A 26,276-nucleotide genomic window follows, 5' to 3' on the forward strand; every position below is an offset into this window, starting at 1 on the left:
ACTGTAATAGCTGTTGTTGTTAGGTGCTGTAGAATGAAATAAATATTATACCTGCCCCCTCTTCACAGTCCTTGCCATATGTGAACCCATTGTTGCAGCCACTGTGTCAGTCCATCTCCCTGAGGGTCTTCCTCTGTTTCACTGACCCTCTACTTTACCAAGCATGGTGTCCTTCTCCAGGGACTGGTCCCTTCTGACGAAATGTCCAAAATAACAAAGATGAACTCTTGCCATTCGCCCTTCTAAAGAACAATTTGGCTCTCCAGAGTATAGTCAAAATTCTTCACCAACACCATAATTCAAATGTGAAAAAAAAACTAAAAAAAACATTGCCTTTGAGTTGACTCTGCAGCCCTGTTGGACAAAGTACAACAACCCCATAGGATTTCCAAGGCTGTAAGCTTTATGGAGGCAGCCTGCCACACCCTATGCAGGGTTGCTATGATTCAGAACCAACTCAATGGCACTTAATGACAACATTAAGAGCATCCTGTTAATTTGAATTAAACAATGAATAATTTTAATATTGTTGTGGTATCGAGTTAGTTTCAACACATAGCGACCCTCTATAGGGTTTCCAAGAAGCGGTTGGTGAGCTTGAACCACCAACCTTGTGCCTCAAACCTACTTTGACTCAAACCCACAGCATCACATGGCCAAAGTTTTCAGGAGCAGAGATGTCAGTTTGAGGTCTAAGGTGTGCCTGACTCAAGCCATGGTATTTTCAGTAACTCATGCATGTGAAAGTTGGACAGTGAATAAAGAAAACCATAGAAGAATTGATGCATTTGAGTTATGGTGTTGAAAGAGAATATTAGAAGTACCATTCACTGCCAAAAGAACAAAAAAATCTGTGTTGGAAGAAGTACAACCAGAATGCTTCTTAGAAACCAAGATGAGCAGACTCCATCTTTCATGCTTCGAACGTATTACCAAGAGGGACCAGTCCCAAGAGAAGGAGTGGAGAGTGAGAGAAACAGAGGAAGGTCCCCAGCGAGATGTGCAATGGGCTCAAGTGTAGCAGTGAATGTGAGATTGGCGGAGGACAGACAAGCTTTTGTTCTGTTATGCATAAGGTTGCTATGATTCGGAACCAACTTGATGGCGCCTAACACCAACAAAAAACTATTTATTGTTTCTAGAAATTTGATTTAACAGGGCGTTCTGTACTTTATTTGCTAAATCTATAACCTTATTAAATGTGCCTTTTAAATTAGAAAAAAAACAAAAAAAGTCCATGTGCCATGGATCCAATGTCTGTCTCTCATGAGTCTTCAGGATGGCACTGCCAGTTCCTAATATTTTAGATGTCTCATTTCTATTTCTATGCTCCAAGGTGAAGCTAAGGAGCCCTGGTGATACAGTGGGCTAAGCATTGGACTGCTAACCCCTAGGCTTCCAGTTCTAATCTACCAGCCGCTCCGTCAGAGAAAGATGAGGCTGTCTACTCCCATAAGGATTTACAGTCTCAGAAACTCAATGGAGCAATTCTACTCTGTCCTATAAGATTGCTCTGTGTTGGAATTGCTTTGACAGCAGTGAATGAGAAGGCTGGGCTAATGGTTTCTATTTTCTTTTTAACAGTGAAACACATTTTCCTACATCAAATCTCACATGGAACCCTGACATCTAAAACTGACAGTGTGGAATTGAGCTGGTTGAGACTGGAGTAGTGCAGCCTCCCCTGAGCATTTCTTGAAGGCGCTATTGGGCCCTCCAAGGAACGCTACTTGAAGATCACTCATCCAGGCTGACTCACTTCCCATCTAATCCCAAATCTTTCTCCAGTATAGTACAGTGTGATTGTTGAGGTTTTTGCTTACTAAGTAAGTCACCTTCTGGGCTGGCTTCCCTCCAGTCACCTTGATTGGAGTTTTAGGTGTTCCCAGGGTTTTCAATCACACATTCACAGTCTTTTGTCCACTCCTAGAGGTGTCTAATCACATCAGTTGTGCACAGTCCTTTCTAGTTTAACTCGCAAAAGCTCACTTTATTTCCTAGGCCTCTTCCAGCCTGAATAAATGACATTTAACTTTTATTGCTCAAGAAGGCTATTTATATAAATAAACCCACAATTCAGAAAAGAAATGCTTTGTCATTTTCCATGTCCTGGTTTTTGGTTTGGAAAATGAGTCACAGTAGATATGGTACCAAAATACAGAAAAGACAGTGCAAAACCTGGGTCTCTTTGTCCTCACCAGTTACAGAGATTCACGGGTCATTTGTTAGTGAAGTCTGTTTACCTTCAATCCTCATGTTGATTTTCTGAGCCTTCAACCTCTAAAAGAGACTTTTGATACTTATTTTCTTTCCTATAATCATTCTATTTTTCATGTAGCACACAATTTATATCTTTAAATTGTACGATTAAGTGTTTTAAAATATATATTCTGAGTTGTATAACTATCACTGGTCAATTTTAGAACATTTTCATCACCTGCAGAAAGAAACGCCATACACTTCAGCAGTCTCACTGCATTTCCCCAAGCTCTAGACACCCTCCCATCTATTTTCTGTCTTTCTGAATTTTCCTGTACTGAACATTTCATATAAATGGGATCATACAATATGTGGTCTTATGTGACTCACTTCATTCACTCAGTATAATATTTTCAAATCTCATTCACGTTGTAGCGTATATCAGTATTTTATTCCTTTTTATTGCCTAATAATATTGTATTGTATGGATTCGTCACATTTTATCACTTGAACATTTACGTTGTTTACACTTTTTGAATATTATGAGTAATACCACACTAGGCATTTTTGTATGCGTTTTTGCATGGAAATATTTTTGTAAGTCACATTTTCAAGAGAATTAATGATAGTGATGTGATTGCTGTTAGGTGCCATCAAGTCAGCTCTGACGTAGAGTGAGTGACGCTACACACAACTGAATGAAACACTGACCCATCCGGCACCATATTCACAACTCTTGTTGGGTTTGAGTCCATTGTGCTGGCACCATGTCAGTCCCTCTCGTTGCGGCTCTTCCTCCTTTTCAATGATATCAATAAGTATCATTTATGGAGTGCTTACTGAATGCCAGAGATTATGCTGAGAACTTCTCACGTACTGTCTCATATAGTCTTCATAATAAGCTGAAAGAGTAGATTTTATATGTGAAGACTCTGGGGTCCCACAACTAAGAAGTGGTAGAGTTGGGATTGAAACTTAGGTCTGTATGATGTCACACACTTATCCTTAATACTGCTTCCAGAAATTGGGCAACTATTAGAACTATACCATACTCCATCCATTCCTTCTGACACACCAATTATGTCCTTGCGATGTGCCACTTACCTACATCATCTTCCTTCATCTTCATACCAACTCAGTGATGTTGTCTTGTAATTCCTAATATTCAGCCAGAAATGACGCAGCGTGGTGACATGGCTTTTCAGTGTCAGAGCCTGGGAAGCCAGTACTCCTACTCTGAAGTCTCCCTCCAAAACCCATCCTCACCATACTGTGTCTGGCAGCTGCTCTTTTATACCGCAGCTCTCCCTCACACACATGGCCATTTTAAATCTTCTTCACCTCAGGGAGAGTTTCTCATATGCCCAGAATACCATTCTCAAAGGATACCCTTTTTGTGTGCACACAGACACCTATTCAAAAGTGCAGGAGTGATGCACAGAGTAGACAGGGATGGGCAACTTGGACATTGTCTACCCAAAATGGGGACAGTTCAAAGGCAAGAAGTGACTGGCTTACAAGCTTTCAAGAGGGAATCTAGATTCAGAGGGCAAGGAGGAAGGTAGAATCTCCACTGAGTAGTATCCAATTTGTCTAGGCAGGGTTGATGAAAGGAAATGCGGATAGGTCTCTTGTGATACAATAGTGAATAATTGTTATCAGGACTGCGTGTGAAGGTTGGAAATGTAAAGGTAGACGTTTTGTAGCAAGGAGGGGAGTGATTAACTTTGCAGTCTAGGAGCAGAGGTCCCTGGGACCATCAAGGGAGAAGAGTGGAGAGTGGGACCCTACACAGAGAGGCAGTGATGCCAGAGATGGAGGCAGAGACAATGACGTGGAGAGATGGAGTGGCTGGGGACTTTAGACACAGAGAGGGAGAGGGGCTGTGTGCTGACAACCGGGGCAGGAGTGGGGCGGGAGGCTTGCAGGGTATATACCCTTTGGTTGGTTGATGACGCATGGAGGGGATTGTAACCACGGCAATGAAATGATATACGATAGGATGAATGTAAAACTAATGTTCTCCCATGTAAACTATCACATAATTCACAATAAAATATCTTTTTAAAAAGTGCAGGAGTGGATTAACCAGTTTATGGTCTGCACTGAGCAAAGTACAAGTGTGCTGAATTGTGTTATGTGCTAAGCGCAATTAGTAAATTCTGGAGAGCAATTACACACGGGTTTCACCACATCTTTGCTGTAGTCGGGGGCAGATGAAATTGTGCACTACAGGTTGGTGGGAAGGCACAGTTGGACCAGTGTGTACCTTGCTGATTGGGTAACCCTGCTTTGTAAAAGGTATGGCTATGCCTGGACCTAGAGGCCTCATACAAATGGGACCTCCTGTGGCCTGCCATGACATTACAGGCTTCCTGAGGTGTATATTCCCATTAGAATTCACCTTGTTACAATGGGCTACAAACCAACACTTTTACTTTGCCTTTGGGAATGGTCCTGAAGATGGCAGGGTGGAGACGATTGCAAGGAGCTGTTTGGAATTGGAAGGTGGCAGTGAGGGAAGACTGAGGAAGAGGAGGGGTGAATGAGGGACAAAGTAACTGTCTCTGTGTATTTGTCTGCCCACAGCTGCTATTCTGGATGATCCCATGGAGTGCAGCAGAGGGGAAAGGCTCTCCATCACCCTGGCCAAGAACCGCATCAACCGCGCTCCTGAGAGGCTGGGCAAGGCCAAGGTCGAAGTGGACATCTTTGAGCTTCTCAGAGACAGCGAGTACGAGACTGCAGAAACTAGTACGTAGAATGGGCAGACTGTCCTCTGTTTCCCCTGCTGGTGATGTGAACTGGACCCATTGCTAGGCGTCTGGCATAGGTATTCCCAGGGGAGGGAGAGACACTTGCACCAGAAGGCCCCATGGGGATCTCCTTCTAAATAAGAGTCCCAGGTCTTGTTGCAAATCCTATGTGGAGTAGAATTACGACCAATAAGGCTTCAAGGTACTCATTCATTCACCCACTTTTTCATTTCTTCGTGTACGAATTCATTCATCTTCACAAAGCCCTGCATGAAATCCTGTGTGGGGATAAGAAAGGGAGGTACAGCCTCCCCAAGCATAGCTTTATCATTGCACATGTGACTGCTTGTCTTGTTATCTTGTGCTGGGGACAGGGGCGTGGGAAGAAGCTGGGACTTGAGATGAAGTTTGGCCACTCACTCTCTGGGCCATCTTGAACAAGTCCCTTATTCTATCTGAACCTCAGTTTCTCCCTCTTTTAAATGGGATTGCCAAGCTCTACTTTGTAAAGTTTTAGAGTTATTGCAAGATTTAAATTACTTGAAACAGGAAATTCTTTTTTCAGATATACATGTACATCAGTGTCACTCATGATGAATGCATTGAGCCCCTACTATGTGCTGGGCACTGTTTACAAGTATCACAACGCCCTGAGAAGTTAAATGCTATTACACTCACTTTACAAAGAAACCAAGTCAAAGACACTGAAGAATCTGCCCAATCACAGAGCTAGTCAGCTGGACTCTAAACTCAAGCTGTCATCTTACAAGTCCAGTGCTCAGTTCATTAGACCTCTACCATGACTTTCTGGCATATTGCTGGTATGACCTAGGCATCTTGACCAGAGAAGCTTCCAGGCTGGTGGACTGGTGGCCTATAGCTAAATGGAAACAAATAGCTTCCCTCGGCCCAAAGAAGTGACAGCATCTATTCCCTAAGACTTCAAAGAGTCTGTGTATCCTCTCTTTCCAGTCCTCTCATAACTCTTAATGAATGACAAAACCAAACAAAATAAAAGAACAACTTTCTCATCTAAAGTATCATATATATTTGTATTATATTTACTATAAGAGCACATTTTATATATATATATAATATATATACACAGAGAGAGAGAGAGAGTCCTGGTGTGGCGCTATGGGCTAATGCATCAGACTGCAAAGCCATTTGAACTGCAAGGTCAGTGGTTCAAGCTAACCAGCTGCTCCTTAGAAACCCTATACAGGTCACTTAACAACAACATATATATAGTCCTGGTGTAGCACTAGACTGCAATGTCAGTTTGAGCTGCAAGGCCAGTAGTTCAAGCTCACCAGCTGTTCCCTGGAAACCCTATACAGGGTTGCTATGAGTCAGAATCGTCTCGATGGCACTTAATAACAACAACAACATAATCAGACATCTGGCCCCCTATATGCTGATCCAGCAACTTTGTCTAGCTTGGTTTTTGAGGATTGCAAGAAAAGAAATATATTCACATTGGCCAAGAGAGAGAGAGGGCAGGAAGAGGGGACACAGCAGCTCCAGAACCCGACCAGCTTCTCACAGCTCTCCCTTTTGCTCACAGTCTCCTTATCACTCCTCAAATATCTAACCCATGCTCTTCCTTTGATGCCATTTTGGTTTCTCCAGCTTATTAATTATGAATCTGTCCCCTATTGGTCACTCAAGTGCTGTTTAGTCTTTGCTCATTCATTCAAGAAACTGTTATTGAGCATTTACTCTATTTCGGACATGATTCAGAATTCCATGCAATATAAACAATGTAGAAAGCAAGGTAGACTCATTGCCTGCCCTCGGGTGGCTTACAGTCTCTCTCTAGTGTACACATCCACTGGCTACTTCCCTCACTGTCTCTTGGTTTGGATTCAGAAAGTTCAGGATCTGATTCGGCTCATTTTGCTGTGACAGCTCTTACAAGTTACATTTGTCGGCCAACCTGCCTAACACCTCTCCTTGGGTAGAGTATCTATTCTTGGCCTTGTAGCTGAGTTTCTGCTTTACAGAACAGAGCATTGAGGCCAGCAGGATCTATGGACATAGATTCCTCCAAAAGAGGGTACCCAGAAATAGACATTTATTCATTCCATTAGTCAACAAGTGCATATTAGTCTCCTACTGTAAGCTATAGTATTCAATAGGGAACAGATGAAAACCCTAGTTCTCATAGAAATTAAATTCTAGTATAGTGAAAGGGAGATTCATATTTCCCAGATTTTTCCAAATAAAATCAGAAATACCAGCAATATCTTCTCTTGAATCTCCTAGTCCTGTCTGCAGTGCTTATTTGTCTAGGAGAATGGATCTCAGACAAAGATCCAGATCTCTAAATAGTTCTTTAGCTTATTTTTTGAAAAACGAGCTCCTCATTCCTCTTCTTTAGTTCTTCAGAGATTCTTTGGCAGGATCAGAATCCATTGTGGTAGGGTCATTGTTGTTGTTAAGTGCCGTTGAGTCAATTCTGACCCACAGCGACCCTGTGTAGGGTTTCTGAGGAGCGGCTGGTGAGCTTGAACCGCTGACCTTGCAGTTCAAACAGCTTTCAGTCTGGTGCATTAACGCACAGCGCCGTACATTAGCAGATGTAAATTGCCTCTTCCATTGACCAATGCAGCCTGGCTTAGAAAAGTCAATACATATAAAATATTAAGCCAGATGAATCAAGGGAATAAAGGAAGCTGGTATCTTCATTCCACATTACAGAGCTTTGGGAGCATCTTCTTTAATGGTTTTCTGTTAAGCACCAAGTATTTTATTAGCAAGTGGTCCTCAATTCAGCTTTTACATTTCAATGTGTTTGAGGCATGATTAACATTTGTTTATTGAAGCGAGCTTCTGGATCTTTCCACCTCAAGACCTTTCATCAGAAGCCAGAGTTGCTCTCCTATCGTGGGTCATATGCACCATCTAGATAGTTCACAGAAATGCTCCAGTCCAGCTCTTTTCCTTCCAAAGTAAGGGGTGGATGGATGACAGGTTAGTACAGAAGTATCACTAGGGAGTAAAGGGTGCCCAGTGCACAAGGTACTAGAGGGGGTGATACAAGACGTGATGTGGAGCTGTAGGAGAAATACTGGGACGAAAGGTCCTTGAACTGAAAGGTTGGCTTTTCAAACCCACCAGACACTCCTTGGGAACCCTATACAAGGTCTCTTAAGTTGAAACCGACTTGTCGGCACACAACAACAACATACAATTTTGTGCAATGTTTCAGCAGATATTTATTATTCTTTATGAAAATATCGCTGTAACCCCATACAAGGTTGTTATGAGTCAGAACAGACTCCATGGCATTTAGCAACAACAACAATAATAAGTTAGTTATAACAACTCCAAAAATCTCATAAACCCAGCTTATATGGATCAATATACCTACAATATACCTAAAAGTTGCAAGGTTGGTTTGAATTGCAAGGTAGGCAGTTCAAGCTCACCAGTATACAGGGTCACTATGAACCGACTCGACAACAGTTAACAACAACAACAAATGCACTCTGGTCAGAGCTGTCATTATTATCCAATTATAATGACAGTTAGAATCACATGATACTATAAGCACCTGTTGTTTTCCTTGATGTAGGTGTCACTGATTTTGTCAGCTTTTCTGGTGTTTTAGGTTTTGTTGTTGTTAAGTGCCATTGAGTTGGTTCTGACTCATAACGACCCTACACAGGGTTTCCAAGGCTGTAAATCTTTACGGGAGCGAAAGCCTCATCTTTCTCCCTTGGAGGAGCTGGTAGTTTTGAACTGCTGACCTTGCCATTTGCAACCCGATTCATAACCACTACACAACCAGAGCTCCTTGGTATTTTAGGTATGATTTTGTAGTTAGTATTTGTGAGCCTGTATCAATATCTTTTTTGAGACTGAAGTAGCTAAAGTAAAAGGAGACAAAAAAAAGGCTCAGTTATTAATAATGTTGTAATTCAGTGTAGAAAAATTTTACACAACAATCTTGTTGTTGGTATTCATATAATCTAAGAGATGTTACATTTAAGCAATTTACAACTATATCACATGTTATTCTATGATTAAAATAGTAGACAGTATTAAGGATTCCGTATGGTCTGGTATGGGGCGTGGTCCGTGGTGGGGGTCGAGTGTGTGACCTGAGTTACTGTGCTGAATGCCGTCACTGGGTTAGTGCTACTTGCTGAAGCAGATCAGGGAAGGGACTAGACTTCAGTGGTCACATTGGAAAAAGGGAACTAGGAAAGAGGACAGTATCCCTGGATAAAGGAAGGGCCATTGCTTTGTGATCCCTACTTTGGGGAGGATCATGGTATAACAATTAGAAAGATGGATTTGAGAATTGGACTGAGCAGTTGTGAATCCTGACTCAAGCATTTACTAGCTCTGTGTGACTGTTTTAAGTTTCCTTATTCTGTGCCTCCATATCATCACTTGTAAAATGGGGCTATTGCCTCATCGGGTCGATAGGAGCATTGCATGAGACAAGAGGGGGAAATACTTACACTGTGGACTCCTGGTGTGGCGCTGTAGGATCGGCACTAGACTGCGAACCACGAGGTCAGCAGTTCAAACCCACAAGTTGCTCCTCAGAAACCCTGTATTGGGTTGCTTTGAGTCGAAAGCGACTGAATGGCACGTAACAACAACACTTGCACTATGCACAGCACCAAGCATAATGCTCAGGGGGTAACTTGTGTTGATGGTTTTCATTCTCTTGCCCTCACCTTTGAGCAGGCTTCCTCCTTCATTCTTGGCCATTGTCTCCTCCTGTCCTCGTCTCAACATTCAGCCCTGCCTAGGTGACAACACATCTATTTCAAGTGGCTTGTCTTAATGTCAGCATTCCTTCTAGGGCTCTGTCCTAATAGACCCCCTCTTCCCACCTGTCTGGCAGCTCTGAAGCTTGGGGATTTGTGGTGGGCCACCTTACAAGCCAGTTGCTTCTCGGACTCAGGGGTTGTGTGTTCCCTGGACTAGTGGCCCAGGACTAATTTGTATTGTTAATTTAAAAATATATGAGAAGCTCTGTGACCCTGAGCAACTTCCCTAACCCACACCTATCACCCTGTGGCCAGGCAATCTACTTTAAGGGGATGAAAGACACCCTCAGGAGACGCACTTGTTTGGAAAGCAGAGGCTCTGTTGTATGTCGAGACCTGTATGTAATAGCCTAGTCATGTCCAGCTGTGCTTTCCTTGCAGTAGTAGGTGGGCTTTGAAACACTGTGCCCAAAACTCACTGAATTAATCATATTTGGAGGTGGGAGTGTCAGTGAACAATGGCTATTTCAAGAATCAATATTATGAAAACAGACAGAAATTGTAAAGACGCTGGAACCTAGAGGCCAGCCTTCTTGTTTGATGGTTAAAAATGAAACTCAGAAATGGAAAGTATTGCTCAGAGCATTAATTAATAAATGACAAACCTGGAAAGATACAAGTAGGAAATCACCCCCTTCCTATTGGGTTCAGATAGATTTACAGATAGCGAGTCTACTTAAAGTGAGGGTCACTTATAAAGCCTCAGTCCATGGCTGACCTCCCCCACCTCTCTGGCCTTTTCACCATCATTGCCTCAGGCTTTTTACTCTTTGTCTTTTCTACTCCCTCTACACAGTCCATAGATCTGAAATAATAGAGATGGACAAGACCTATTAGGTCATCTCAGCTCCACCCGGCCCCTTTCCTTAATCCCTTCCATGTTCTATCTACATCTCAGCCTTTTCTTTTACAGTAGTTCCCACTAGGCATTGCCCTCCACTGTTCCCATAGATCTGTGTGTCTCCTGTAGCTAATGTATCAGAGCTTAACTAATGCCCACTCCCTGATCACCTGAACACCCCGAGGCACCATCCCTGGTACTCCTAGAACCAGACTGAGGTTTAATTTACAGCGGAGTTGAAAACTGGAGTCTCCCTGCCAATTCCTCCCTTTGCCTAGGTTTATGTATGTGAGACCAACCGTGCTATCAGCTGTCCACACTGTTTCCCCTTGAAACCTGGGGACACACTGGTTACCTGGCCCCTGAGGCACCAGTTGCCTGGAGAGGGAGCCTGATGCACAATATTCCTGTGTTTTGTGGCTTTTCCTGCACAAATGTCCCAGCTTCTTGCAGCCTTCCTGATTCCACGGGCATCACCCAGAAGTGTCTCTAAAGAGTGAGGGTTAGCGTCCATTGATCAGTCTAATAGAATGAATCAAAGCATAAAATAAACATCAGAAACTAAAAGAGCATTAAGACAGTGATGAGTCATTAAGCAAACATTCTTTGCTCCCCTTTCTCTGTGCTACCCACATCGCATATGCATAATATGATCGCAAAAGGACATAACATTACAGCACTTAGAAATCATCTAGTCCAACTTCTGCGTTTCACAGATGGGCAAACAGAGGCCCACAGTCTTCTCCAGGAGAAAGTTAAGACCCACATATATGACACGTGGCATAAATACTGGCTAGCCTCTGCTTAGGAGCCTGGGTGGTGCAAGCAATTTGCAGTCAGCTGCTTACCTAATGATTAGTGATGTGAACAGAGCCCAGTGGCTCTGTGGAAGAAAGGCTTGGCAAAGTGTTGCCATAAAAATCATAGCCAAGGAAGCTGAAAGGAGCAATTCTACTCTATAACACATGGGGATACCACGATGGCTCACTCACGGCAGCTAACAACAGCCAGTCCAGTGAATAGCACAGACAAGGATAAAGGGAGGTCAGAACTAGGACATACATGGGCTTGGATGACAGTGGTTGGGGTTAGGGCTCTTGGCTGGATATTGGAATGTTCAAGAGGTGAAGAGACGGTGAGAGAATGCCCATGTAGAATTTGTAATAGCAGGAACAAAGGCATAGAAGCTGGGGTTCATAGGGATACCAGATGGCTGTAGCTGAAACAGAGTTTATGTAGGGCAAGGGTTGGAGAGGATTCCTGCGGTGGTACCGTAGGATGAGCACTCAACGTCAAGGTCAGTTTGAACCGCAAGTTGGGCGGTTGAAACTTACCAGCCACTATTCGGAAACACTGTATAGGGTCGCTATGAGCTGGAACCTACTCTTTGGCACTTAACAACAGCAAGGGTTGGAGAAGAGTGTAGACAGCTGTCAGATGCACCTGACTCTTGCAGCACCTCGGGCAGTTACCTGATCTCACGGGACTCAAGTTTCTCATTTGTAAAATGAGAAGAATAAGCATTCTCAATTGATGAGGCCGTTGTGAGGATTACGGGAGATGATGTATTTGAAGGCTTAGAAGAGTGTCTGGCATGGGGTAATTTGTCAGTACATTTTACCTACTAACATTAGTAATGGAGTGTGTTAGCTTTGTAAGATAAGCACCAAACTGCAAACAACAAGGGCGGCAGTTCGAGCCCACCAGCTGCTTTGCAGGAGAAAGATGAAACTTTCTGTTCCCACAAAGATCTACAGCCTCAGAAATCCTATCCTGGGAATCTATGAATCAGAACCGACTCTATGACACTTAACATCAGTAGTGGTTGTAGTAGAATCCATATAGTACAGCAATTCCACCACCCACCACCACCACCACCACCCCACACACACACGGAGTCCTGGTATGGCACTGTGGGTTAATGCACCAGACTGCAAAGCTGTTTGAACTGCAAGGTCGGTGGTTCAGGCTCACCAGCTGCTCATCAGAAACCCTGTACAGGGTTGCTACAGGTCAGAACGACTCGATGGCACTTAACAACAACAACAATACAAACACATCATTGTGAGAATCGAGTGTGTCTATCAGTCGGGTGCCTGGCACTTGGAAAGTACTCAGTAAATGGAGCTGCTACTTGCATAGTGGTTTGGGACCCGGCTGAACAGTCTAAAAATCAGGTTGAGAGCTTTAAATACTACGTGGCTGGTGAGGGACTCCACTGGTGACCCTCCTGAGAACCTGAACAGATAGACTCCCATTGCGAAGTGTGACTGAGCCAAGATGTGGGCTTCCCTCCTCACGCCTCACATCCTCAACTCTGGGACTAGCAAGGCCAGCCATTTAACCCATTGCCCAGTCTCAAGGGAGGGAGAAGTGGACATGTTTCTGAAAACCTTTGTATGAAGAGGCTTCAAAAAGTTTTTGAGAAACTGGAATTAAAAGACAATGGATATCATGACTGATGGCAATTGTTGCAACTGTAAATGTAGACGTTTTGTAGCAAAAAGAGGGGAGTGGTTGATCTTGTAGTCCAGGAGCGGAAGACCCTGGGACCATCAAGGAAGAAGAGCAGGAGTGGAGTGTGTGACCCTATTCAGAGAAGCATTGATGTCAGAGATGGAGGCAGAGATGATGATGTAGAGAGATGGAGCAGCTGGGGATTCTAGACTCATGAAGGGAGAGGGGCTGTGTGCTGGAGGCTGGGGGCAGGCTTGCAGGGTATGTGCTTTGGGTGTTTGAATGATTGCATATTCCTGAGTGTTTTGGTGTGCATAAAAAAACATCAACATCATCAACAACAACAACAACAACAACAACAACAAAAAAGCAGAGGGAATAGAAGCAAATACTGTTGAATGATGATGTATGGAGGGGATTGTAATCATTGCAATGAAATGAAATACAATAGAATGAGGGTAAAGCTGATGTTCTCCCATGTAAACTATCACTTAATTCAAAATAAAACTTTTCAATAAAAAGACAATGGGATTTTTTCCACAAATTTTTTGAAGCCCTCTCATATCAAAGAGGAAATCTTCCTTCCAAATTGATGTGAGGCAGATGTTTCACTTACTCAGGGAGGGTTAGGGCTCCACATTGTGCTCAGCATGCAGGATAAGCAGGCACAAAGAGAGACCTTACTCTCTGCTGCTCCACTCAGCTTCCTCACCATGAAGTGTCTTTGTTCAGGACTCTTGGTTCCCAGCTCCCTCAGCTCCCACAGCACTGTCAGCCAGTATGGTGGAGACTGTCTACCACGTGGACTCAGTGAGCGGCTTGGTGACTGATGCACTTAATCAAGCGCCACACTGTGAGTGAGGAGGACCTGCTTCCTCGCCTCACAAAGAAGTGGCCCCTTCCTTGGTGGGGGTTGCAATCCAGAGGCCTGACCCCTATGATCAATCCCTCTGGACCGTCTGTCACAGCCAGACCTTTCCCCCTCCCTGAATCACTCTCTCCCTTCTTGCTGTGAATACTCAGGAAAGGAGTAAGCTCCTGTGAGCCCCTCCTGTTCAGCCCAATTTTTGAAGGGAACTTGGGATCCAGGCCAGAGCTGCCATTTTGAGGAGAAGTCTTTCCATGGGGCTACAACACCCCACTGTGGTCTTTTATTTAGCAGTTTCCATAACAGTTTTCTTCTCCTCTGCTGGCTGGAAAAACTTAGTTGCCATGACAATATCATTCATGTCTCCATGTTCCCCTCTTCCCTGCTCCCTGGGAGGCAGAGGCAAAGTACACTTCCTTCCTTTCCTGTCCCCTCATGCAAACCACTCAGAGGCCTTGCTAGGCAGCCCAGGTTTGCAAGCTCAGGATTTGGTGGGGGTAGAGCTGTGGTGAGGGGGAGCGGTTGTTCTCAGAGCTGAGGCCCTTTCAAAATGATTTCCATTTCTACCAAGCAGGGCATCCTTCATAGGGAACAACAGACCAATTCTCCAATCTCAGGAAACCCCCAAGCCATGGCTGCTGATAACATGGCAATTCAATTTCATTGGATTCATTTCAGATCATTTCAGTTCAGCTGAGCAGACCTTGTTGAGCAATTCCTTTTTTTCCAGGACTGAATAGGCATACCCCTGCCCTCGAGGAGTTTACAGTTCATCAAGAAAGAAGGACTTGCACATGTGAGGAGCTCAGAACAGCAGGCAAAGGTCCATAAACCCTTGAGGTCCATGTATTTAGGATCCAGTTTTTCAGATATTGGAAAGGTCATGTGGTACATATATTGTTGTTTTTAAGTGCAGTTGAGTTGGTTCAGGCTTTTAGCAACCCTGTTAAGGGTTTCTGAGGAGCAGATGGTGGATTTGAACCACAGACCTTGTCGTTCAAAGCAACCATGCGAGTTCAGTGCATTATCCTTCAATGCCACAATCTGCCATGAGGCAGAACCCCTTACTCTTTGATAATGTTGTTGTTGTTAGGTGTTGTCTTAATTGATTCTGACTCTTAGCCACCCTGTACACTGCAGGCTGAAACACTGTGCAGTCCTGCGCCAACCTCAAAACCATTGTTATGTTGAGCCCATTGCTGGTGCTACTGTATCATTCCATCTTGTAGAGACTCTTCTCTTCCTCTTTTTCACGGACCCTCCACTTTACTAAGCATGATGTCCGTCTTCAGGATGACTCTTCCTAATAATATGTCCAGATATGAGCGACTCAGTCTCACCATCCTAGCTCCAAAGAGCATTCTGATTTTACTTGTTCCAACAAAGATTGGTTTGTTTCTCTGGCACTCCGTGGTACTTTTAAGATTCTTCTCTAACACCATCACTCAAATGCATTAATTCTTCTACTGTCTTACTTATTCACTGTCTAATTTTCACATGCATATGAAGCTAATGAAAATACCTTGTATCAGGTCCACCTTAGTCCTCAAACTGATATCTTTGCTCTTGAACATTTCAAAGAGGTCTTGTATAGCAGATCTGCCCAATGCAATATGATGTTTGATTTCTTAACTGCTGCTTCCATGGGTGTTGATGGTGGATCCAAGTAAATTGAAGTCTTTGACAACTTCAATCTTTTCTCTGTTTATCATGATATTATATTTGCTGGTCAAGTGGTGAGAATTTTTGTTTTCGTTGCATTTAAGTGCAACCTATACCGAAGGCTATGTTCTCTGATCTTCATCAGCAAGTATTTTAAGTCCTCTTCACTTTCATCAAGCAAGGTTGTATCATCCGCATATCACAGGTTGTTAATGAGTCTTCCTCAAATCCTGATGCCATGTTCTTCTTCATATAATCCAGCTCCTCAGATTATTTGCTCAGTATACAGCTTGAATTACTATGGTGAAACAATACAACCCTGGCATTTTCGATTTTAAACCACTCAGTGTGCATTTATTCTGTTTGAACTGCTCTCTCTTGGTCTATGTACAGGTTCCTCATGAGCACAGTTAAGTGGTCCGGAATACTTATTCTTTGCAATATTGTCCATAGTTTGTCATGATCCACACAAATCTAAAGTCTTTGCATAGTCAATAAAGCACAGGTAAACATCTTTCTGGTAGTCTCTGCTTTCAGTCAAGATCCATCTGACATCAGCAATGATATCCCTCGTTCCACATCCTCATCTGAATCTGGTAGTTCCCTACCAATGTACTGCTACAGCCATTTTCAAATTACCTTTAGCAACAATTTACTTGTATGTGATATTAACGATACCGTCAGATGATTTCAGAATTCCGTTGGTTCATCTCCCTTTGGAATGGGCACAAATATGGATCTCTTCCAGTCAGTTGGCCAGGTCATTGTCTTCCAAATTTCTTGGCACAGATGAGTGAGTGCTTCCAGTGCTGCATTAGTTTGTTGAAATATTTTAATTTTTATTCCATCAATTCCCAGATCCTTGTTCTTTACCAGTGCCTTCACTGCATCTTGGACTTCTTCTTTCAGTATTATTGGCTCTTGATCATATGCTACCTCTTGAAATGATTGAACACTGACCATCTCTTTTTGGTATGATGGCTCTGTGTATTCCTTCCATCTTCTTTTGATGCTTTCTGCATCATTAAATATTTTGCCCATAGAATCCTTCAATAGGTTAAGCCAAGATTCAAAATTTTCTTCAGTTCTTTCAGCTTGAGAAATGCTGAGCGTGTTCTTTCTTTTTCGTTTTCTAACTCCAAATCTTAGCACATTTCATTATAATACTTGACTTTGTCTTCTCTAGCTGCCCTTTGAACTTTTCTACTCAGCTCTTGTTATTGTTGTTAAGTACCATTGTATAGGGTTTCCAAGGAGTGGCTGGTGAGCTTGAACCACTGATCTTGCAGTTCAAACCAACCTTGCAGACCAGCGCATTAACCCGCAGTGCCACACAAGGTACCTCCTCATTTCTTCCAAATACTTTAGCATTTCTACACTGGAGAGCAAGTTTCATAGTCTCTTCTGATATCCAATTAGTCTTTTCCTTCTTTCTTGTCTTTTTAATGATCTGTTGCTGTCTTTTTATATATTGTTCTTGATGTCATCCCTCAACTCTCCTGGTCTTCAGTCTTTAGTGTCTAATGCAACAAATCTCTTCTTGAGATGGTCTCTAAATTCATGTGAGATATGTTCAAGGTCATATTTTGGCTCTTTTGAACTTGTTTTAATTTTCTTCAGCTTCAGTCTGAACTTGCCTATGAGCAATTGATGGTCTGTTCCACAGTCAACCCCTAGCCTTCTTTAGGGTTTGATATGGAGATTTTCCACGGTCTCTTCCAACAGAAGTAGTCAATTTGATTTCTCTGTATTCCATCTGGTGAGGCCCATGTTTATAGTTATCTTTTGTGTTGTTTAAAAAAGGTATTTGCAATGAATAACTCATTGGTATTGCAATATTCTATCATGTGATCTCCAGCATCGTTTCTATCACCAAGGCCATATTTTCCAACTGCTGATCTGTCCTCTTTGTTTTTATCCTTTGCATTCCAGTCACCAGTAATGATCAATACATCTTGATTGCATATTTGATCAATTTCAGACTGAAGAAGTTGGCAGAATTCTTCAATTTAATCATCATGGGCTTAAGTGTTTGGTGCGTAACTTGGAATAATAATGATATTAACTGGTCTTCTGTGTATGGATATTATCCTATCCCAGACAGCATTGTATTTCAAGGTAAATTTTTCTATGTCATTCCCAGCATTGTAAACAGTATGATTGTCAGATTCAAAATGGCCAAAACCAGTCCATTTCAGCTCACTGATGTCTAGGATATAGATCTTCATGCATTCAATTTCGTTTTTGACAACTCCCAATATTCCTAGATTCATACATTGTACATTCCGTGTTGCGGTGATCAATAGATATTTACAGCTGTTTCTCTTCATTTTGAGTTGTACCTCATTAGCAAATGAAGGTCCTAAGAGGCTTATCTTCCAGCACTATGTCTGACAATAGTCTGGTGCTCTTCATCATGTTTCAGTAGTCAATATTCTGGTGCTATCTGGCAGTGTTACCCTGCTATTCATAAGGTTTTCAGTGTCTAAACCTTCAGAAGTAGTCCACCTCTCCTTCTTTCTAGTCTTTATTACTCTTGAAGTTCATCTGAAACCTGTCCACCATGGGTATCCCCTGCTGGTATTTAAAATATCAGAGGCATAGCTACCAGCAACAAAGCAACATGTAAGCCACCACAGTAGGACAAACTGACAGACAAATACTGATACGCTTTCATATTTGCTTGAGAATACTATTTACAATGTGTGGATATTTGAATACTCTTTCATACTTGTATTCAAATATTCATACATTGTAAATAGTTCCACATGTGTCTATATAGACCAGATTTTGTTGCCAAATGAGTTTGATGAAAAATGCCCAGTTAAGGAATAAAGGACCATGACCTTCTATAAGAATTTGTTTCAAGGAAATACATTCCTCTTGGATCCTACAGTAATGATCCTGCTTGATGTAGAAGCTGTCAGGAATTGAGAGGACACGAAGCCAACCTTTATCCTAAAGGCAACTCTATAGAGCTGACTCTGAGACATATTATGATGAGAAGATAAAGAGGGAGAGCTGTCATTTTTTTCTTAGTGAGAAGGAAGAAGGCATATGGTCAGCTGTAAGCTGGACACTGGAGGCTCAGGAGGAAGGGCAAGGAAGTGCCTGGACCAGGGAAAGATCTTTTTCCCCCCTTTTTAAAATGTTTTCCTGTATTTTATTGACTATGCAAAGATATTCAACTGTGTGAATCATAAGAAATTATGGATAACATTTTCTTTTTATTGTGAACTGTGTTATAGTTTACATGGGAGAACATTGGCTTTACACCATCGTTTCATTGCAGTGATTACAATCTTTTGTACATCATCATTCGACAGTATTTGCTTACATTTCCTCTGTTTTTCTTTTCTTTTTGGGGGGGTGGGAGATGTACACAAAAACACTTAGAATATGCCTTTTGGTTGTTTAAATTATTATATATTTTAAACATATATATTCTGCAAGCCTGCCTCCTGGCTGCCAACACTCAGTCTCTCTCTTTCCATGAGTCCAGAGTCCTCAGCTGCTCCTTCTCTCCATGTCCTCATCTCTGCCTCCATCTCTGGTGTCACTGCTTCTCTGGATAGGGTCCCGCATTCCACTTGTGCTCTTCTCCCTTGATGGTCCTAGGGTCCTCTGATTTTGGACTGTAAGATTAACTACTTCCCCATTTTTGTTACAAAACTTCTACCTTTACAGTTGTGGCAGTCACAAGTAGTCATGGTAACTATTACTCACTATTGAATCCTAAGAATCTTGTCCCCATCTCATTCACCAGACCCATCTAGACAAGATGAAAACTATTCAGTGGGGCCTCTAGGGAAAGATCTTTTTGTTTGTTTGTTCCATGGACCTCTCTGGTAATCTGAAAATGTTAATTGACTCCTTTCTTAGAAAAACCAAATTTTTAAATGAATCAAATGAAACAGATAAGATGACCAAAGAAAACAATTATGTGGAAATACTGTTAAATATTTTCTAATAGTGATTTTTTTTTGCTTCTTTATTCACGTATTACCCCTGCATGGCATTAACCAATTAAGCATGCAACCATTAGCCAAAAGTTTGGTAGTTCAAACTAACCCAGAGATGCTTCAGGAAAAAGGCCTGGCAATCTGTTGCTCTCATGTCACTGCCCTGAAAACCTATGGAACAGTCATGCTCTGCATACATGGGGTCTTGTGCTGAATTGGAATCGACTCATGGCAACTGACAGCAGCAGTAACAGAGACAACAACAACATTCTAATGAATGTAAATGGTATTTACAGATATCTGGAATGTGACAGGGAAACATTTGTCTTTTCTGTTTGGTTATAAACTCACAAGTCTCTGGTAACGTAGTGGTTACCAATAGGGCTGCTAATCACACAGTCAGCAGAAACTGAAACTACCATCTTTCTATGGGAGAAAGATGAGGCTTTCTGCTCCCGTAAAGATTTACAGCCTAGGAAACCCTCCAAGGGTCGCTATGGGTCGGAACTGACTCCACGGCACATAACAACAGCAGCAACAACTACTAACCCACTGTGGTTTGTTTCCTGCATTCAGAATGGGAGGAAATGCTAAAGTTCAATTACATTCTAACATGTAAATGATTTGCCATCTTCCTAAATAAAACCAAATATATTGTGTCCTAATAAACAAGTGAAGGTTAGTGTATCTGTAGACCCCAGGCAGCAGACTAAGAACCTCTAGTTAGTTGAGAGGGAAGTACTTAGGGATAGGCTCAGGTAGGAAAATAGGGAAGAAGGACTACTGATCAATGAAGCAGAGGAAGTGGGATGGCACAAAGGACTAAAAAGTCAGGATCTAGCATCTTGAGGAAATCAGAACCATTTAGATTTTACTTGCTTATCAGATGTTTTTCTAATGGCATTTTGGTAATAGTAATTATATAAAAAGAATGAGTGCTCATTATAGAAAACATTGTTGTTGTTAAGTGCAGTTTACTTGGTTCCATCTCATAACAACCCCATGTACAACAGAACAAAACACTGCCTGGTCCTGTATCATCCTCACAGTTGTTGTTATGTTTAAGCCCATTGTTTTGATCACAGTGTCAGTCCATCTTCTTGGGAGTCTTCCTGGTTTTTGCTGACCCTCCACTTTTCCAAACATGATGTTCTTCTCCAGGGACTAGTCCCTGTGACAAAATGTCCAAAGTACAAGAGATGAAGTCTTGCCATTCTCACTTCTACGGAATATTCTGGATGTACTTCTTTGTTTGTCCTTTTAGCAGTCCATGGTATTTTCAATATTCTTCACCAAGACCATAATTGCATCAATTCTTCTAATGGTCTTTTTTATTTTTTGTCCAACTTCCACATGCATTTGAGGCAATTGAAAATACCATGGCTTGGGTCAGTCGCACCTTAATCCTCGAAATAACATCTTTGCTTTTGAAAACTAAGAAGGTGTTTTTCAGCAGATTTGCCTAATACAATATGACTTTGGATTTCTTGACTGCTGCTTCAGTGAGCGTTGATTGTGGATCTAAGCAAAATGATGTCTTTGGCAACTTCAATCTTTGCTCCATTTATCATGATATTATTTATTGAGCCAGTTATAAGGATTCGCATTTTCTTTACCTTGAGCTGTAATCCATACTGAAAGCTGTAGTATTTGATCTTCATTAGTGGGTATTTCAAGTCCTCTTGGCTTCTAGCAAGCAAGGTTGTGTCATCTGCATATGACAGGTCATTAATGACTCTTCTTTCATTTCTGATGCTATGTTTATAATTCAGTTTCTTGAATTATTTGCTCAGCATACAAATTGAATACTTATATTGAAAGGATACAATGCCTTTCCTGATTTTAAACCATTCGGTATTCCCTCATTTTATTTGAATGACTGTCTCTATGTACAGGTTTCTCATGAGCACAATAAAGTATTCTGGAATTCCTTTTCTTTGCGATATTATCCATAGTTATGATTCACAGAGTCAAATATCTTTGCAGAGTCCATAAAGCACAAATAAGCATCTTTCTGGTACTCTCTGCTTTTAGTCAAGATCCATCAGATGTCAGCAATGGTATCTGTAGTTCCATGTCCTCTTCTGATACCATTAGGCATCCCACTGGCCAAGACAATGTCTACTAATATTCCACATTCCAGTTAATCACTACTAAACTCAACCATGGAGGAAGCACACAGTGCAATGGTCAAGGAACTGGACCCTAGCTTTGTAGCATTGGAGTCAAACTCCTGACTTTGATGCTTAATTTTCCTTTTCTGTTGTCTGTCTAATGAGGGTGACAGTAACAGTATCTGTCTCATAGGTTGTGTTGAGAATTAAATAAGTTAATTCATGTAAAACACTGAGAATAGTACAAAATTGGTACTCAATAATGTTGACTTTTATAACATTTCCCTCCAATCATTCCTCAGTGCATAACTCTTTTCTCTACTTGCCTAATTGCAGCCATTATAGGCACACGTATAATTTTGCATCATCCTTCTTTCTCATAATATTATTACATAAATATTTTTAATACTATTATAAACGCCTCATAAGAATTTCCATTGCCTAAATAGTATTCCATTTGGGCATATCACCCACTCTTTACATAACAATGTCCTTATAATTGTAAATTTAGTTTATTACCAATTTTCCATGGAAGGTGTTGAGCAAGCTTCATTGTAGTGCAGCAAAGATTTATTGAACACCTCTCTGTGAGCCCAGCCCTGTGCTAGATTTGGAGGGTAGAGAGATCAATAACACAAGCTTTCTGCCCTCAAGACGTACACAGACCTATGCTTTAGGATTGCATTTTGGTTTACTATTGGGAGACTGGATTGGAAATGAAGACTCTGGACACCCTTAGGCGACAGATAGTAAAGAAGGGCTAATGTGAAACAGTGGCAGTGGGAGTGAGCAAGGTCAAATGGTCCGTTTCTGGCTGATTTTTAAACCAAGTGAATGGCTTTCTTGAAGAAAGGTGAAGGAAGTGTCTAGGATAACAATGATTTTGAGTCTGAGGCGCTAAAAGGAATAGAGTAGCTAAGAGTAGAGGCTTTTAATGTCTCTCCAGGTTCAGTTCAGCTCTGTATAACCTGTGTGATCTTGACCAAGTGACTTAAATAGATGAAGCCTTGGTATCCTCATCTGTAAGCAGAGGATAATAGTGAGTATTCCTCATAGAAGTGTAATGATCAAGTCAGATTGTATATGAAGAGTATATTGCTGTTGTTAAGTGTTCTAGAGTCAATTCTGACTCCTAGAAATGCTGTATGGTTTTCTAGGAGCAGCTGGTGGGTTAGCAGTCCATGCTTATTCTATAGCACCATGCCAAAACTCCATAAAGAATATATTGTTGTTAAATGCCATCGACTCGGTTCCAATTCATACTGACCCTGTATAAGGTTTCTGAGGAGCGGCTGGTGAGCTTGAACAGCCAACCTTGCGATTCAAACCAACCTTATAGTCTAGCACATTAACCTGTAGTGCCACACCCAAACTCCTGAAGAGTATGAGTATACTGTTCTTGTTAAGTACGTGGAGTTGGTTCCAACTCATAGTGACCCTGCACAGGGTTTCCGAGGCTGTAAATCTTTACGGGAGCAGAAAGCCTCATCTTTCTCCCATGGAACAGCTGGTAGTTTCGAACTGCTGACCTTGAGGTTAGCTGCACAATTCATAACCACTAAGCTACTGGAGCTCCTTTAAGAGTATATAGAGGGTATACTAATAAGAATAGCCTTGCAGCACAGCAAGCCCCATTCTAATCACTTGGTATCTATGGACTCACTTGGATTCTCTCAGCAGCCCTTGGAGAGAAGCGCTGTCTTATTCCCATGGTATAGATGAGGGAGGACATAGGCTCAGACAGGTCATTTGCACAAGGTATCACAGCTAGTGACAGCTGGGGCTCAAACCGAGGCAGGCTTTTATCAGAGTCCATGTTTTTAATGGTAAAGCAGATCTGCAGTTTACATGGCAAATTGTTCTTTGCTACCTGTGACCCACTAAGGTAATCACTTGGCCATATTGGCCAATGGCTAGGACTCTAAACTGGGAGAAAGAACACCCACCTTGCAGGGCAGACTTTGCAGTTCATAGATAGAACAAGGAACCTTGTTCTTCCACTTAATCTCAGTTTGCTGTCCTGAGAAATGGCTCTATCAGATTGCCAATGGGATTTAGAGGGGAATGTGCCTGTAGTTAAACTTTGAGTTTTGCAGAGAAGGACTTCATGCATACGGGATCCTCAAAGCATATTCAGAGGGTTTTCCTTCGTTTTTCTTAGTACACAAGATATGTACTAAGAATCATCTCTTATTCTCTCTTTCTGTTTCCTCTTTTCTCTCCCATTCTAATCTCTAGAATTTTTAAATCTTAGATTCTTGCCTCCCCTCTAACCATGTATCTTATTCATTCACTGAATATGAACTGGGCACCAGCTACCTAAAAAACATTGTGCTGAATACTGAGAAAGTACCAAGTGAGGGGTTAGGGCGAAAATGGTCCGGCTCTTGCCCTTTGAAATCTAGTGAGAGGAAGAACTTCTCAAGAACACATTGAAATGGACAACCTGTGCAAGTGTCTTCTAATATACGCTTCAGGAAAGTAAGAGAGAGTGGCATGTGAGGTGATCTTTTACAGGGGAGGAGGCCTGCTGAGATCAGGAAGCATAAGAACAAAGGGCATGATGGCTGGTCAGTGTGTAGGTCAAATGATAGGCTAGAGATTCCGGCAGTCCCCAGGCCCATAGATCAGATGATGGGAATAGTGAAGAATGGAATTCTGGCAAGATTGTTATTTATAGTTTGGAGGCAGAACACACTCTAGAAAGATCCTTTTTTTTAGCTCTTAAAGTCTTCAACCGATTGGATAAGGCCCACCCACATTATGGAACACAATCTACTTTACTTGAGGCCTTGCAACCACTCTGTATTAACAACTAGACTAGTTTGTGACCAACTTGGCACCATTGCCTAGCCACGTTGACACATAAAATAAACCATCACCATCAGGAAAGACTCTGACATGTTCAAGGAAACCAGTCTGGCCAGGCTGGTGAGGTGAACCGAAAGTTGGCATCAGAAGATGAGACTCCTCTTGACCTCTCCTTCTCTAGCTTTCTGTCTTTCCTTTCCACTCCTCCCCACTTTGAACATCAGCTAAGTGGCCTTCTTCTCCTTGCCTGTATTATCCCTTCTACCCTTCTTCCTCTGCTCTCTGCCTTTCTTCCTTCCCAGACTCTTCCAATCTGGGAGGACTAACTAACTAACACATTATATGTTGGGCTCCCCCCACCCACACTGTGGGTCAGGCCATAGGATGGAACCTATGATTTCTTCCATTAGCCTTTGTTCTTTGGTGACAGTCCAGACACAATTTATACATCTTGTTGTCTGTGGCCATATGTTGTCATAACCTGGGCCATTTCCTCATTTAATATCTTCCATAAACTCTAATGAAACCGTGCTTGAGCAGAGTAATCAAGGGAGAGGGAGAGGCCCTGGGTCTGGAAGGGTTGGGGAGGAGGCAGGAGTGAACATTACAAAGCTCAAGGCCACAGCCCGGGCAGGACAGCTGTCCCAAGCCACACCTGATGATACCTTGTTTCTTTTCCTGTCCGGATGCTGCACCACTGCCTCTGCCACCGTCTCTCTCCTGCTGTTGCAGTGTGTCAGATCCTCCCCAAAGGGGTGGTTGCTGTCCTGGGACCATCCTCCAGCCCTGCCTCCAGCTCCATCATCAGCAACATCTGTGGGGAGAAGGAGGTGAGTGCTGCGCTGGGCTTGGGGCCACACAGATGCCCACCAGAGCTGGGTTGGTGTTATTAAAAATACTGTCAGTATACAAATAAAACATGAAAACATTTGTTGTGTTGAGCACTTGACTTGGCTCTAGGTTGTTTGAGTGGAAGAGCACCTTCGAGCTTAGGGCTCTGTGTGGTGTCTCTAGTGGTGGCAGTGATGGGTAGAGGGAGAGGATGTTGGTCAGGGGGAGGTCAAGAGGGTCTCCTGTGCCCATGTTGACATGAGTAGGTACTTGGTGATCTGGGGAAGAATACCTTTGGGAGAAGGCAAAGTTTTATTGTTAAAATAAAATTTGAACACTTCTGTAGGTCTTCTGGTGTAGTGCTTTAGGATAAAGCACTGTACCACAATGTAGGTTTGAACCAGCCACTCCTCGGAAACCCTGTACAGGGTCGCGATGAGTCGGAACCAACTCAACAGCACTTAACAACAGCATATGGGTTGTAATCGACTTGACAGTACTTAATAATAACAACATAAGTTCTCCAAAGTCTTGATGTCATGATGTAGGATAAGCACTGGACTGCTAGCTACAAGGGAGCCAGTTCAAACCCACCAGCTACTCCTCAGAAACCTATACAAAGTCACTATGAGTCGGAATCGACTCAACGGCACTTAACAACAACAACATGGAAGTCCTCTGGAGTCCTGGTGTGGGGCTGTAGGATAAGCACTGGATTGCTAACTGCAAGATCGGTGGTTCAAACCCATCAGCTGCTTTTCAGAAACCCTGTGGAGGGTTGCTATAAGTCAGAAAGCTTAACAACGTAAGTTCTCTAGAAAAGAGATTTCATTTTGCGTTCTTTAGTCACTGGTTCCAGTGTTTGCTTCTTTAATCAGTAGTAGATTTTTCTTCATGTGCAACCTCTAACTGGACCTAGAATTTTAAAGCCTTGATTCTGTTTCCTCTTTTTCTAGTTCCATGAGAGATTCAAAATGGCAGA

General features: G+C 42.3%; 1 protein-coding gene across 1 annotated transcript in view; it reads left to right on the plus strand.

Moving 5' to 3' along the window:
- The window catches only part of GRIK4 (glutamate receptor, ionotropic, kainate 4), a 499,211-nt gene that overhangs the window by 218,756 nt on the left and 254,179 nt on the right, over positions 1–26,276 (plus strand). Inside the window, exons 3-4 of the mRNA XM_006833921.1 lie at positions 4,789–4,953; positions 25,196–25,293. Of these exons, the coding sequence (XP_006833984.1) occupies positions 4,789–4,953; positions 25,196–25,293 (263 nt within the window). The remainder of the gene's footprint in view (positions 1–4,788; positions 4,954–25,195; positions 25,294–26,276) is intronic.

Source organism: Chrysochloris asiatica, unplaced genomic scaffold (genome assembly GCF_000296735.1).
Source record: "Chrysochloris asiatica unplaced genomic scaffold, ChrAsi1.0 scaffold00008, whole genome shotgun sequence".
Classification (NCBI taxonomy): domain Eukaryota; kingdom Metazoa; phylum Chordata; class Mammalia; order Afrosoricida; family Chrysochloridae; genus Chrysochloris; species Chrysochloris asiatica.